The sequence below is a fragment of the Anabrus simplex genome, chromosome 11 (genome assembly GCF_040414725.1).
Source record: "Anabrus simplex isolate iqAnaSimp1 chromosome 11, ASM4041472v1, whole genome shotgun sequence".
Classification (NCBI taxonomy): Eukaryota; Metazoa; Arthropoda; class Insecta; order Orthoptera; family Tettigoniidae; genus Anabrus; species Anabrus simplex.
The window spans coordinates 17,875,665-17,892,716 of NC_090275.1; the positions used below are offsets into that span (position 1 = coordinate 17,875,665).

Below are 17,052 nucleotides of genomic sequence, written 5' to 3' on the forward strand. Positions count from 1 at the left end.
TTGTTTTGGGATCATGTGGGCATGTCCTATTGTGTATCACATGGAATCATCCTTATTGTTTTCTGCCTGGTTTGTGGGTGGGAGTGGGTTTTTTTAAAACTATCTTTTGGAGATTATTGCTGTTAATTTGATTTGATGGGTTGTATCTGGCCATGCTGCACGATTATTGATTCATTTTTTTAGGAATTACAGTAAAAGCTCGTTAAGCCGTTTCTGCAGGGGATAAGGAAAAAGAATGTGTTAAGCGAGAAAACTTACTACTGAATATACGAATAAGAACTATCAAACAGGAGTATGGAAATACTAGATACGATTTTTTCCGATATGATGGCATTTTACATCGTGTATCCGCATGTACAGCGAAAACTGCCATTTCTGAAATTGAGCGGAGAATATTACAAGGTGTGAAAAACACAACAGAACAAATATGAAAACCTTTTCCGCAGAGGATTATAAAATAACAATAGTGCACTGCAAGGTTTAAAAAAACACCAGACAACAAATATGAGAACATTTGCACGGAGGCCCATAAAAATATCTAAGTATTATTGCAGATCACACTCTTTCTAAAACAAATGGTAGTAGTAGACTTATTTCGGACCGGTGGCTTATTATATAATAAATTGGAGGTTACACTTCACCTCGACCATGTGCAACTGCAACTTTGGCTGCCATTTTGAATCGACAAAACTTTGATTAACTAACTAGAACGAGTGAGTTTCAATATTCACGCTACCTCTGCGTGCTTAAAGATGCGGGTGCCACTCCACCTTCTGATGAATTTTTATCTTGTCTTCATTACTAAGGAATTTCACGACTTTTTCCGAATCCGTAACTAGGCGGTCACAAGACAAATATGCACTACACTAGTCAACTTCACACGATTATGTTCCTAATCTAGATGTAGGTTATTCGGCGACAAATATTCGCTACACCTCACTGCACCACTCCACACAAAATAAGTTTCTAATTTCAGAATGGAATGCAAAATACAAGCACTGTGTTATTCAGCAATCTTGCTACTAACCAGCAAGCAAAAGTGAACATTCCTGAGGCTAACGGCTAGCTCCCCAAAGTTACAACTTATCCTGTAAAGTTCAGGTATTCAAGGTCTTTTCCTGTTATCATGCAACTGTGGCGAGGGCTTTCTTACTCAAGTTGGATATAACGTTCCTTTTACAAGGGATGAGAAATAACATTTCCAGGGCTAGGAAAAATGTGATCGTACTAAGCGGTGAAAGCAAAAATTCATGATGCGATAAGTGAGGTATTTTTATATAGACTTAAAAGGAGAGAATCAGGACTTTGAATTTACAATGTGGTAAGCGGGAAAACGTGTTAATGAGGAACGCACTAATGAGGTTTCACTGTATTTGAAAAATACTGCGATTTTGGTGTTCTCTACTTTTCATATACAATTGTGTTTTTGGATTACTACGGTTTCTTTCTCATTTTAAAATTTATTTTCTTAAATTTGGATTTATGTTGGAACCCTGTATTTCTCATCCATTTAAGGTGATGCTACATATTCCTTTCTCAGATTTTCCTTTGGTTTCTGTTCATTTGTCTCCTCTGATTTCCTTTTATTTCTCTTTATGCTATTCAAGGCTTCATATGGGTTTTATGGCAATTTCCAAGTTTATGGGTTCAAATTTAAATAGAAAAATTAGTATCAATGTACCTTATGTTGTTAGTTATCTTTTTCAACCAATTGGATCCTGCTTAATTTCTTGATTTTTCTGTTATTAATTAATTTTTTCCTACTCTATTTTTCAATAATTTCCTTATTTTCAAACTTTCTCTTTATTAAATTTTTAACTAAAATTTCAACTAGTTGTTATCATTGGTTGCAGTATTTTGACACTGGTATCCTTAGGTTTTCCACTACCCTCTTTCTTTTTTTTTTAATGGGGTGGGTTTTCAGTAGGTCTTCTGGGCTGTTCTGGGAGTGAATGTCTTCTGGGTTTCTTGTTTGGTCTTGATGTCTGGTGTTATTTTCTTGTTTTTGTTAATCACTCCAGCCTGTTCTTTATACTGCACAGTACCTGAATTAATTATTCAGTAATGCGTTAGTATGGGGGTGACGTACGGCCTACAAATCATCTGGGAATATCTCGCAAAAAGGCAGCTAAAAGAACAATTCTCGTAAAGGTCATGTGCTTGTCTAAGTTCACACCACCCTATTTGGTATACATATTGACCAAGGAACAGTATTATGTGGAAGAACTACAGCTAACTTCTATGCCACCAAAGCTATGGTATTTGAGGACTGGATTATTTTATTTATTCGTGTTAGTAGCACAATGGATGCGAGCAAATTATGAGCTGTGTCATGAGATGACCAGATTTGTGGTGCAAGGATTTCATCATTTGATATGTGGTATTTTTCCACAAACAGACTGCTAAGATTTTATTTGTAAACTCTGTAGGACACTGTGTGGAAAATACAATGCAGTGTATTGTACAGAGACACACGATTACCTGACAAAGTTCTGCACTTCACAGTGATAGTGATGAAAAGTTTTATATGTTCTATGGCCACTGGCTGCAATAAATATTTCATTTAAGCCAGTATTTATGGAGTTCCAGTCATTAATGGCAATGTGGTCTGTTTACTCCCAGTCTGTGGAGTATATGCCAAATTATGTAAGGCAACTAACAAACAGCAGTCATTAACAAAGATTAAAGGTATGGGATAGAAAAAAGAAAGTATGTTCCAATTAATTTGCATAAGACTACAGTAGAAGCTCGATAATTCAAAATCGGTCAATTCAAAATTCCGCCTAATTCAAAGAAACTCTCGTTCCGGGAACATTATGTATGGTTTTGCATGTTATTTAAATTGTTTAATTCAAAATAAGGATAATTTGTAATTCAAAATTCAGACTTTTAATTCAAAACTGCCTTTACATTTTAAAAATAATTAGCATTATACGGAGTAATTTAAATTGAAAATTTATCCATGTCATGATAGAACGCGTCCTCCAGAATGTGCAGGGGTAGCTTTCCACACTTTCACTCACTTCGGTGTGTCTGCAGTGTGCTTCATATTTGCTACATTCGAGTGAAATCTTAATTCTTCTGTATTCAGCGTTTTAAGGAATGCCACAATATCACGTAGCAGGCAGTGTGTGGAGAAGTAGAATCCGCAAAAACTGGCAATGTCGACAGTTGGCAAAAAAGCATGGCTTATATAATCAATTCGTACACACCAAACAATATTTTCAATGTCGATAAAACTGCATTGTTTCTTTTTAATGCTGAGCCCAAACAGACTTATGGTTTTAAATGAGAGAATTACCAGTCAGGAAATCATACAAGGGTGCAAGAGTGGGGGTCATTGTACTCTGTTGCAATGCACACGTAACCAAGAGACTTCCTCCCCTTGTCATAAGGAAAGTTCGATAAGCCATGATGTTTTATTCTATAAGAGCATCGAGCATTTCTCGTGCAAGTACAAGACACCTAGGAAAAAAAAAAATACAGACAGTACAGTAATCCAAAAAATAAAGTATTTGCACAGGGGAGCCAGCATAATTTGTCCTCGTCTTTGAATCATTCCGTTTTTATTTCATTGTGTGAGGTTATGTTTGTCAATGAGTTATCCAAGTGCATTATTTGAATACTGTAAATGCACTTTGTTGGATACATTTTGGAAATAGATTTTTTCCATAGCATTTGAAAGGTTTAAACTGTTTATCAAAGTTAATTGCATGCAGTAATGGGCCTTACAACATGCTGTGACACAGCAAGGGTTGGCGTTTCTGAATCACAAGAAGAGGAAACCTACAAACTGTTTTCCAGTCATGGACTGGGCCAGGGATAGAATGAATGAAGCCACCCTATCTTGCAGCGAGGATAGGAATTGTGCCAGCTGCCGAGGCTTGTCGCGCTCCTCTGGGGCAATGATTAATGACTGACAAATGAAATGAAATGATACTGGAGAGTTGCTGGAATGAAAGATGACAGGGAAAACCAGAGTACCCAGAGAAAACCTGTCCCACCACCGCTTTGTCCAGCACAAATCTCACATGGAGTGACTGGAATTTGAACCACGGAACCCAGCGGTGAGAAGCCGACGCGCTGCCACCTGAGCCACGGAGGATTTCTGAATTACGAGTCGGCGGTTAATTCAAAATTACTTAATTTGAAGTACGGTTTTTGCGTCCCAATGACTCTGAATCAACGAGGTTTTACTGTATTAGTATACACAGACCTATGCAATAAACCACAGAATAAAAAACAGGTACAAATAAATTAACTGACTTTTGTGTTGAGAACAACTATCAATATCATCTGAACGACACTCACTTCTTGCCTTTTATCATCTTCTCAATAGCAGCACACTGTTGTTTCTGGATTGCCAATCTCTCTTTAAGCTGACGTTTCCTAAGAGCTTCAACTTCTTTCTGCTGCTTGCGAGTTGCTTTCTGGAATCCTTTCTCTGCCCTCAGAGTTTCTACAGTGATTGGATCGAACTTCAGGTCTTCTGCTGAAAAAATAGATTTCAAAATTACATAAGAGATTCAAATTATTTAAAATATCTGAAAGTGGACACAGCACAACATTCAAACGTGACTGATTATAGAATACAGAATATACCTTTAAAAACTTGTAAGAATTGTACTTTTATATTATAAATGGTAATGGAAAGATCTAATCACGAATAAAGAGGTACTGAATCAAATTGGTGAGAGAAGGATCTGGCAAAATTTGACTAGAAGAAGTGATAGAATGACAGGACATATCTTAACACACGCAGGACTGATGATGACAACTGTTATTTAAAGGCACCTAGCAGCTAGGTCATCGGTCCCTAATGGTACGAGGTGAACAAAGCGAAAATTGAAACTTCAAAATGTATCCACTGACCAGAATCTAAAATGAATGATGATGAAAAAATGATTGTGAAACAAAAACAAGTGGATCCAATTCACAATGCCTTCATTACTGGGATGACACTCAATCTAAAGGGGTCAAAAATCCAGGTCACTGGCCCCTCATAATGGTACTAATCCCTGATAAAGCAGAACCATGGTGTTTCTCCTATATTGGCACTAATCACAGGTAACATAGACTCATGGTGTTTCTTGCATGGTGGTACTCATCACAGGTAATGTAGACCCGTGGTATTTAGCCCTTATTGAAATGCTCGTTTAATTAATCAGTCATCAATTCGAATGTATAAAGAAGATTTTATTTTATTAAGTACTAGTAACTGGCCAGGAACATCTCCATTCAGCAGTCCATGTCGCAGTTTCTACAGTGTGCTTGGAGCTCGGGTTTATTTGCTTACCAACTAAGTTTAGAAGGAGGAATTTTGACATGATGTACACAAAACAGAACAAGGAAACAATAGAATTCCAACGGCCAGACCTACGGACAACATTTCGGAGGCCCGGCGAGAGACTACAGGAGCTGGAAATATACGTTTGAAGTAAGCATCATGAGCGCGATGTGCTGGACCAATGATATGATAGCGTTGCCGTCAATTTGGCTAGGCATTGGTCTATGTAAGTGATGGCTCCGATCGAGGATACAACGGCGTTTTAGAGGACAAATTGATAAAGGCGATGAGCACGTGGGCTAGCTACCCTATTATTCAGAGAGATTCTGTGCAGGTAACATCGAGTTAAGTATTATTTATGCAAGTGCGGGTCAGAACTTACGTTTCTTGATCGTGTGAGGACTTGAACTTTGGTTTTTAAGACGCTCAGTCTGCATTTCAATTATTACAGATGTTAAACTTTTGAGAATGGCTTTTATTTTTCGATTTCCAGAGGGAGAGAACAGTTTCATTTAATCATTTTGAACGCATAGTAGCCTGTGTAAATAGTTTTCCGAGAGCATAAACTTTACAATTTCCAGTCTTGCATATACATGGGAAATATCTGACCTAGTTACGGTGAGATAAGAGGAGTTGTTCCGCTAGGCTGAATGAGAACTGGTTTCACGGTCAGTGGAAATTACCCTGGCCGCAGTACTCTAGTAAGTAGCAAGTTAATCTTGACCTAGTTTCTACATTGTGAATGAGGGGATGTTTTAGACGACATTCAGAAGCAGAAGCAGCGACTGAAAATACATCACTTTTCTATGCCAGGATGGAGACCAAAGGACTGATCCAAGTCTTTTCTGAAGGCAACATCATCGATATGGCTGGCTAAAACACGATGGGGGCCGGCTGTTCCTAAGGCAGGTGGCTAAATGAGTCCCCAAATAGAAGAGTACAAAATTTTCAATGTTAATTCTGTATGTGTGAACGAGGTTTAATATAAAAAGGAGATAGGTTAGTTTTAACATTTAATTTCAGTAAGTTTAGCTTTTGTTTGGAAGGACTACATCCTATTTAAAGTAAATGTTAGGAGGCTTGTTAATGTAAATATAATTGTAACGTAAATGTGGACAGTTTGCATAAGGTCAGAGCTTGCTTTTTTTCCATTTTATGCAGATTTTTAGCCAAGTGGTTAGCGTAATTTCTTTTACGAGTCAGTTTCTTATTTTAGCCTCATTTATTTTGATTTCTTTTGCTTTGATGTTTGAGACGCAGTGTACATCTCGGGGCTTAAATGTAAAAGAATGAAAAAAGGAAAACCTACAACCTGTTTTCCAGTCATTGACCGGGTCAGGGATGGGATGAATGAAGCCCCCAACTTGCGGTGAGGATAGGAATTGTGACGGCTGCCGAGGCCTGTCACACCTTAAATGTAAGTAAAAATTTAAATTAAAGTCAGGAAGGACTAGATTAAAGTATTAATGGGAGTTCAAAGTGTACGGAAACATGCCGTAACGTTTTCTGGGATTTTCTTGCATGATGCATGAATGAGTATGTGTGAGATGGTGGAGTTTGGATCCACAAAGTTTGAATATCAAGATGAGAGTAAATTAGTGTTTGATTCACGAGTTCCTCGAACGCAGTTTCGTATTTCAAGTTCCAAATAATTAGAAGAATTTTCGGTAAAATTTATTATATTATTATTATTATTATTATTATTATTATTAATGCGAGTTTCTCGAGTTGTAAGATTGAGACATTTCAGTAACTTTCCGATGTTCAGACATGATCGATTGTCTATGTGGCAATTTCCTAGTTTCTGATTATTATATTTATTACAGAGTTGGCCACTTTATTATTCATGTTTAACTTTACAAGTGTGAGTGCTATGATTTGTGACCAGCACTGTCTTGTTTCTTTTCATGCGGGTGAATGTTAGACGACGTCATTTATATTTGCATCAGGTTTTGGCAACTTTAGGACAAGTGATATGGCTTAGTGTGATTTTGAGTAAGAGGACACGTTCCTCATTTGAAAGACCTGCATTTACGTATTTCTGTGACTTGCCTTGGGTAGACTGTTGAGCAGTGTATGCAAAGGGTTGGACCCTGTGTTTTGATGTTTGCTGTTTTATTTTGGGAGACTGAATCTCCGCTTTGTGTCAATCCGCCGTGTGGTGCTGGTGAACACATTCGTTACCACAGCTGCAAAAATGTATTTTAAATGTAAGCAATCGTAGCCCCCACTACACTCTGTAAAGTCAACAATGCCATTTTATAAGGCTGCATTTTCTGTAGAAAGGTCTACCTGAGAAAGGTCCTCTTCTTCACAGGGCCTCTAAATACTAGTTCCTAATTAGCGTCGACCTCTAAGATTTTTTTTTTTTTTTTTTGCCGGCCCCATGGTGTAGAGGCTTGCCTCTCGCTCGGAGGCCCCGGGTTCGATTCCTGGCCAGGTCAGGGATTTTTCTCTCAACCTGAGGGCTGGTTCGAGGTCCACTCAGCCTATGTGATTAGAATTGAGAAGCTATCTGACGGTGAGATGGCGGCCCCGGTCTCGAAAGCCCAGAATAATGGTCGAGAGGATGCGTCGTGCTGACCACATGGCCCCTCGTAATCTACAGGCCTTTGGGCTGAGCAGCGTTTGCTGGGCACGCCAAAACCCTTTCAAGGGCATTAAGTGCCGTGGGGTTTGGTTTGGTTTGGTTTGGTTCTAAGATATTTTGCTACCATGTTTTTCCTTCATTGCCACCTAGATATACCTGCTCCCTTCACAAAGCTGCAGGTTGTTCTTATTGGATCTTCTTGAAATTTTTCTCTCTCTTCACCTGGTAGTCCTAGAGTGCAGAGTCTGATTCTACCTAGCGCCTCACATAACCACACACTCACACACATTTCCAAATTGATATTCACGGCAGTGACGACACCATCATCATCTTCATTTCCCATTTCCAGCTTCCCGGGTTGGATTGTACTGCCTGTCTCTCCACCACTCTTATACTTTTTTAAGTACATCTTCACGTTTTCCTCCCCTCTTATCTATGCACTCCCACACTGAATCTGTTCACGTCTTTCGGGGTCTTCCTCGTGGTCTCTTTCCTGTTAACTTCTCTGAAAAAACTTTTTTTTTGGCACTCTCTCTTCTCCCATTCTCATTATATGCCCATACCACTTCAGCTTTGTTGTTTCTATCCTGTCTTGAGGTTTCAAGATTCCAGTCCTTTTCCTTATCTCTCCATTTCTAATTCTATCCTTTCTGGTCTTGCCCTCAATACCTCTTAGGAATTTCATATCTGCTGCCTGTATTCTACTCTTCTCTCGTTTTGTTGCAGTTCACGATCCAGCTGCACAGGTTAGTATGGGTTCATAATAGGTTGAATATAATACTTTAAGTTTCTTCGAGACATACTGGTTCCACAAAATACCCTTTACACTCTAGTAGAAGCTGTTTGCTTGTTGTATTTTTTTTCCAATTTCCTCTGTAATCTTTCCCTCTTCCGTGATCACACTACCCAAGTACTTGAAACTTTTAACCACTTCCAGAATTTTACCATTCAGTTCTATCTTTCCTCTTCCTTCCTTCCACTTATCATCACTATTGTTTTTTTTTTTTCCTCTATGCTTACTTTCATCCCAAATTTTTCTCTCTCTTGATTTCATACATCTACTTGTTTTTGCACTTCCGTTTCATCATCACCCCATATCACTACATCATCTGCAAAGAACATGGCTTTTGTTGCCTATCTTCCCAATCTTTGTTTAATGCTCTGATGAATTCCATCCATGACTATGATGAATAGTACGGGAGATAGTACACTTCCCCATCAGACACCAGTTTCAACTTCAAACAATTTTGTTTTTCCTATACTAGTCTTCACACTACTAACACAATTTTTGTACATAGCTTTTATCATTTGCACTTCCACTCTGTTAACTTGTTTTTTCCTTAACGTGTCCTATACCAACTGCCTGGGCACACTGTCATAAGCTTTCTCAATGTCAATAAATGTCATCGCTATGTCTTTTCCAAACTCCCATCTTTTCTCAATCATATGTCTTAATGTAAAGATATCAGGTCAAATGTTGATCTGTCTTTCCTAAAACCATACTGTTTTTCTTCCATTTCTCATTCTAGCTTCCCCCTCAGTCTTCCTTCCAATACTCTCTCAAATATTTTAGCTACATGAGCAATAAGGGCGATCCCTCTGTAGTTATTGCATTCCTTTTTATCACCTTTTTTAAATATCAGGATAATTAAACCCATTCACCACTCTCCTGGGATCTCTTTCTTCCTCCAGATTATTCTAAATAATCCTCACAGCCATTGTAGCCCTATTGGTACTGCTGCTTTTATCATTTCTGTAGTTACCTCATCCACTCCTGCAGCTTTACTGCTCTTCATCTTTTGTATGGCTTCCTCTATTGCCAACATCGATATCTCCTTTTCTTGTTCTTCTTCTTTCCCCATTTTTTCTTCTTGCTCCTTCTCATCTATCAGTTCACTGTAATTAATATTTAGCAATTCTGAGAAGTACTCTTCCTATCTTTTTAGTATGTCATCTCTTTGCATCAATATCTGCCCTGTTTCAGTTCTTACAAATTTTGTATCTTCCCTATTCTGTAAACTATTCTTCACCAAACCATACAAAACCTTTTTACTTCCCTTTATATCCTCCCCCAGCTCTTCAGTTTCTTTTCTTGTACTATTTTCTTACATACCTTTTTGGCTTCTTTATATTTCTGCCAATTCTCTGTACTATTGTTGCCTATCCACTTCCTCCAAGCCATTTGTTTCTCTTTAACTGCTTCCTTTACCCTGCTGTTCCACCAAGGAGTCTCTTTTTCCTTTTTCCTCCCTGATAGTCTTCCACAGGTGTTTACTGCACACTTTACAAATCAATTTCTGAAACATGTCAATTCCTCTTCCACACTGCTCAAGTCATCTTTGGGAATTTCTTTCTTCAGATCGTCTTGAAACTTTTCCCTTATTTCTTTCTCTTTTAACTTCCATCCCTTTTTTCTATTACCTTTGTTATCTTACCAAGTCTTAATTTGGCTACCACCACTTTATGGTCTCTTTCGAAATCTGCTCTTGGCATTCCTGTCACATCTTCCAGCTGTCTACATTTCTCCTTTTCTACTAGAATAAGATCAATCATTGTGTTTGTCTTTCTATCTCCCCAACCAAATGTAGTTATTTTTTGTGAGTTCTTTTTTCTAAACCACATATTGCCAACAATGAATCCATTCCTTCTACAAAAATCTATTACCAAATCTCCTTCTTCATCTTGGTTTCCATAACTCTCTCTCTTTCGTAGCGTTTATCCCAAATTATGGGGTCCGCTGCTTTGCTACATCTCCTCCATTTCGTCCTATTACTGACATCTTCAGCTTTTAAACCAACGTCGTGCATGTCGGCCTTGATATTGTCAGTCCACCGCTTTAAAGGCCTTCCACGTGGTCGTGCTCCTCCCGGATAAACTTGGAGTGCTGTTTTAGCAACTGAGCCATCCTGCCTTCTCATAACGTGACCGTACCAGCGGAGACGCGCTTCCCTAACTTTCTCCACAATTGGAGCGACGCCAAGCCTTTGTCGAACATCTTCATTTCTTATGTGGTCATATCGAGTCAGTCCAAGAGTCCATCGAAGCATCTTCATTTCCATTGTATGAAGAGTCTGCTCGTGCTTTTTTGTCATTGGACGACATTCTGCCCCGTAAATAGCCGCTGGCGTACCATGGTCTTGTAAATTTTTGCCTTCAGATGCTGAGGCATCTTTCTATCGCAGAGGACTCCAGTGACTTGTCTCGAATTGAGCCAAGCTGCATTTACTCACGCTCGGGTATCAAAAGTGGCATCACAGTTCGAAGTGACAACTGACCCTAGGTATTTAAAATGCATGGTTTTCTGCAAGTCTTGATTATTGATCCTTATGGTCCCACTAGTTTGGGGGCCACATTCTATGTATTCGGTTTTCTGGGTGTTGAGGCGCAGACCATTCTCAGTTAATTTGTCGCTCCAAGTTTATGTCTAGCGTTTGAGTCCAAGGCGTGTTTTCTGGGCAAGTACCACATCATCCGCATAAAGAAGGGCCCAGGGATGCGATGTCTGTATGTCAGCCATTGCTGGATCCAAGCAGAGGATAAATAATAAAGGCGACAGAGCTGAGCCCTGATGTACACCCACGGTGATATCAAAAGGCGGAGAGATTCCAGCTGGACTCCGGACCACACTATAGGGGCCAATTATCTCTTCTTTTCCCTGTCTGTCTGTTCCAACATGCAAGTTCATTTCTTCAATTATTATAACCTCTTAGTCTTTAATACAACTTTCCAGTTCTTCTAGAAACTCTTCTAAACATTCACCTGCATTCCCTGATTGGGATGCATAAACCTGTATAAAATCCTTGATTCCACTCTCAAGTCCAAGTCTAACTTTAATTATCCTGTCACTGATCTGGTCAATTTTGTCCACATATTGTGCGAGGTCTACTCTCAATACAACAAATCATTTGTTGCCATCTTTCCTCCAGTCCAATATAATCTATACCCTTTCTTCAATTCTTTTTGACCTTTCCCCTTCAATTTTGTCTCACTTATTCCCATCACTGCTATGTCTTTCTTCTCCATATACTCTATCAGTTCTTCTACCTTGCCATTCAAAGTCATGACATGTATGATACCGATCCTTGTGACGTCTGGCAGCTCACTTCTCACAGTTCCCTCAGAAAACCAGGAACTGCGCGTCACTTTAGGGTGACGCCCTAGCATTTTCCGAGGCCTTGATTCACTCGCACTCATTTTTTAGGCTGTTTGTACGATGAGTTCACCACTTCCAAAGGCATTTTCTTACCTTCTGCAAGGTTCAAATTAGGCCGCCCCTAACATGGAATCAGATACCTTTTGTAGCCGCTCCTCTAGAGTACAGACACTACGGGTTTGCCCCTTCCGCCATCTCCACCGTACCGAAGTCCAACTTCTCCACCGTAGATGCCGTTGAGGTCTTCACTCATAACCCAGGGCAAGGGCCCTCCATATTTATGACCCCTGGAGAGGGGGTTAACATGTACACTACATAAAACACCACATTTACTTTTGTTATACGGTATCCGTACTGTTCTGTTTCATAGTTAAAAGTGTTGAAAACTTTAAGAAGCTATACTTATGCTTTGGTAATAAATTACACAAATGAAATCTCTTACACGTTATCTCCTTGGAGGAATAGTTCAGAACGCTCCTTTAGTAAACTGTCCTTTATCCACATCAATAATGAGCGTACAGTCCATGATTTATCTTTCTCTGGTAGTGTCACTTGTTATTTCTTTATTTTGTTGACAACACCATCAAAATTTAATCTATAGCAGATTTTAAACAATGTACTTACAGTTTCACTTGGTGACTTTTCGTGATAGTACAGTCGTGGTTTTCACAAAAATACACTGGGACTATTCGTTTTTAACTTAAAATGCCTAACCTAAACTGAATCAGCAAAATTTAACTGGTATTTCACCGTCGCCGAACAAAGTTTTATAGTTTCACTTGCTTACCGAGTACGCACATCAACGACAAATGAGGGAAGATATTCATCACGACATATAAGACACGTTATATTAATGAAGAATGCCACAGAACTCGCGAAACCTTCACCTATAATCCAAGAGGAAAACTACAAAAATTCACTATATATCACCATCGCAGACAACCACATACACAATTATTTTACTTCGCACTTAACTCTGTGTTCATACTGGACAACCTAAATATTTTTTTGTGGCTATTGGAAAACATATTCTACATGTGCCATCATTGAATTGCTCGAAAAAACTTTATACATTTCGAAATCCAAAACTAAAATACATTCTTCTGCATTACAATAATTGATTTCATAAACTGGCTCTATTTTTATTAGCAAGACGATGTGCAAGTGGCTATACTGTTAACATGTTGATATTTTTCTTGTAGCCTCTAGCGTGTAGGGCTGAACACTTCGGGTGTCAAGTAATAAAACTAACACGCCTTACCTAAGCTAGCTGGCCTAGCGCCGTAAATTGCTGTCGGGGTGGGGCTACAGCCTCGGCCCGCTCCCAGGACAAGGAAGCTTCAAGTGCATGCGCCGTCCAAGCAACTTAAATTTCGCTGAGGCAGCTCTCTCTTGCGCCAGCAAGGAAACCCAGCTCGCTGGAGAAGCTGAACTGCGGTAGTGTGAATGGATTGTCGAGACAGCTGTACTTGGCTTGGCTTAGATATTCGCAGTTTTTTAAACATTATAAGAAGTGTTTTAAGAAATAAGAAAACGTTAATACAAAGTTATTAACCTAGCAATGCTGGGGTAGATGGGGTTCAGTGCTCGACACTGCATTTTTGCAGCTGGGGTAACGAATGTGTTCACCACATGCCACTGCTTCATACCAATTTTAACCTATGGTATCGAAACCTGCACCCTCACTAAGAAGGACTCATCAAGGTTGCAGCCATCTGAGATGAAGTTCCTGAGGTCCACAATTCAGAAAACAAAACTGGGCAAGTTAAGGAATGATGTGATTAGAAAGGAAGCTGGAATTGAGAAATCATTGTTAGATCGGGTCAGCATGTCCAGACTGAGGTGGTTTGGGCATGTAATGAGGATAGAGTCAACAAGGACAGCATATGTTCATTTGGAGACGTAGCAGGAAAAGGAAAACTGATGTGGGAAGACGAAGAACCCACTGGATGGACACTGTAAAAGTGGACCTTGCAGATCGGGGAAGGACACTGGAGGACGACATTAACAACAGAACGTATCTCAATAAAACAGAGTGGAAGAGGCTCGCCAAGAGTAGCCGGGAAACTGGAACTCTAAAATGATTATGAAGAAGGTGTACTTATTTGAATAAAGGAAGACCTGAGTGGAATTTACATTTCCCTTAATTTTAGTACTACTTACATGAAATTTTAGTAGTCTATTGCTATGACTAATTAAGACAGTGTTAAAATTATGCCTAATATTTCTGAAATTGCAGCATTAACAAAAGAAAAATTATCCATTTTAAACATGCCCGATGTGCAAAACAATTTATTTATTATTTTGAAACGGCTGTATAGGTTAGTCAAATTAACTTGATTTTTTCTTAATTTAACATAAAACATTTCTGAATATTACCCTATTATAAAAATGGATTCTATAAATTGTGAGAGCACATGTATAGCAAATTAAAGCAATTGTTGTGTAAGAAGATTTTGAATTTTAGAAGAAGGAACTTTAGACTGAAGGTGCTGTATTAACATTAATTACAAATCAGAATTAAGATTACTGAATGGAAAGGAACAAAACACGTACACAATGACAGGTCAGTAAGGGAAAAGGGAGCAATAGTAGGAAAGCACAGAGGACAATGACAATCGCCACTCCTTCATAAACTGCTATCATCATATAGTTGCGACTCTCCTCATAAATCCACCCGTATTCATCTTTACCTCACGTCTCTTCCCTTTCCCTATGTTTATCTGGCTTTCATCTGATCTTACACTTTTCACATCAAGACTGAATATCTGTCAAGGTGGCCTCTCAACAAGCTCATCAGTGAGAAGAATTGAAGATAGCACTGTATAATGCAGAGATTGTTTTTATGTCTTTTTTTGTGCGTGTGCTATATCACACGTGCTTATATGGAACACAAAGTAGTTACAGACTACTGATAAACACATACCTTTCTTTTCTTCATCAGCTTTAGCACCAGCAGCACCTGACTTTGCACTTTTGCTGCCTGCCTTCTTGTTATCTCCAGTACCTAACTGAAGATCTTTAGTGTTGATATCTGTCTCCTCTATGCCCATAGCCTTCATCTGTTGAGCTCTCTTCTCCTGCGCTGAGAGGAAAGCTCGTGGATCTGACAGAGCAGCCATAAAATCTACAAACAAAACAACATACGATAGATTTTGTAGAAGGGATATCATCACATGCACCAGTGAAACCTCGTTAAGATGTTTCAGCAGGGAACAAGAATAAAGACCATGTTAAGTGAGAAAACGCACTAATGAATATACTAATAAAAACCAACAGGGAAAAGATGAGAGGAAAGTATTAAAAGGTGTGAAAAACACGAGAAAACAAATGTGAAAACCTTTTCTGCTGGGGATTATAAAATAACAAGTACCAGTACACTGAAAGGTGTGAAAAACACCAGACAACAAATATGAAAACATGTGCACAGGGGCCAACAAAAATGTCGAAGTATTATTGCGGATCACACTCTTTCTAAAACAAACGATAGTAGAAGCCTTTTATTTTGGAGCAGTGGGTTAGTAAACATTATTTTCTGGTCACACTCATAGACAATGAAATGGAGGTTACACATCCATGTGCAACTGCGAGGAATGACTTTGGCCGCCATTTGGAATCCAACAAAACTTTGACCAACTTGAGAGATCGAGTTGAAAGTCGAAGGTGCAAGTTTCAACATTCGCGCCCTCTGCACGCTTATGCCAGTCTACTTTCTGACAGATTTTTTCTTCATTAAGTTATTAAGTAATTTCGCATTTTCCGTATTAAGTAGGCTCTCACAAGATAAATGTGCACCACACTAGTGAATTTCACACGATTATGTTCCTAATCCACATATAGGCTACCGTTTCACGCGAAAAAATATATTTCTACCTTTTGAATGGAATGCAAAATACAAACACAAACGGGCTCACTGTGCTATTCAGCGATCTCGCTGTTAACCGGCAAGCAAAATTGAACATTCCTGAGGTTAACGGCTTGCTCCCCGAAAGTGCAACTTATCCTTAGAAGTTCAGCAAGGCCTTTTCCCGTAATCATGCAACTGTGGCGACAGCTCTTACCCGAGTTGGAAATCATGTTTCTTTCAGAAGTGATGACAAATACAGTAACATTCTAGGAAGAATGTGATCGTACTAAGCGGTAATAGTGAAAATTTGTGATGCGGTAAGTAAGGTATTTATATATACAGATTTAATATCAAGCAAATCGGGACTTCAAATTTACAACATGCTAAGCGGGAAAACATGTTAATGAGGAACGCACTAACGAGGTTTCACTATTAACTTTTAACATTAAAACCCAAAATTGTTTGCAAAAAATTTTAAACTCCATGAATATTTGGACAATCTAACAGGATGCAGATAAACTTGACAGCTAAAATATTTAATTTGATACTTAAAATTCTCTGTAACTTATGTTTATAATAATTGTTAAATTTTAGTAATGAAAAACAGTAAATTTTTGGACCAACAAATTATCATTAAAAAGTTAAATTAAGGGGTTAATTGAGAATAATCCAACAAAATTCAAGATGAAAGTATTCTCTCTCAAACTCTCAATGCATCCAAACAAAGAAGAAATCACAGAAAAATACTTTTCAGACAATTGAACAAAACAAACCCATAGCACATGCAGCCCATGAACATCTTGGTCTGCCAAGATAACTGATGCCCAGTTTCATGGGGTGTGACATGCTCAGTGTGATACCATCCCTAGGCACACTGGGGGAATTTGCAAGTCTGTCAACTTATTTTGTATGGTAAAACCTCTAGATTCGGGCACCTCCGTTATAGACATTCCTGGCGATGGGTATAGGGAAGGCCATGTAAAACTATTCCTGTAAAACAGATACACTGCTAACGGGATGCAGACACCGACTATTTTTCCCTGGGCATAAATCTCTCATTTATGGAGATTTCTTTTAGGTAAGTCAAAAATTCAACGGTTAAAAAGTAAAATCAGCAACTTAGCTCACTTGTGTTTCAAGACTTCAAAATATCGTACACCCCACTGCCTTTTTCC

General features: G+C 38.8%; 1 protein-coding gene across 1 annotated transcript in view; it reads right to left on the reverse strand.

Moving 5' to 3' along the window:
- The window catches only part of norpA (no receptor potential A), a 159,946-nt gene that overhangs the window by 18,172 nt on the left and 124,722 nt on the right, over window positions 1–17,052 (reverse strand). Inside the window, exons 17-18 of the mRNA XM_067155832.2 lie at window positions 14,957–15,157; window positions 4,312–4,489 (exon numbers count right to left, since the gene is read on the reverse strand). Of these exons, the coding sequence (XP_067011933.2) occupies window positions 4,312–4,489; window positions 14,957–15,157 (379 nt within the window). The remainder of the gene's footprint in view (window positions 1–4,311; window positions 4,490–14,956; window positions 15,158–17,052) is intronic.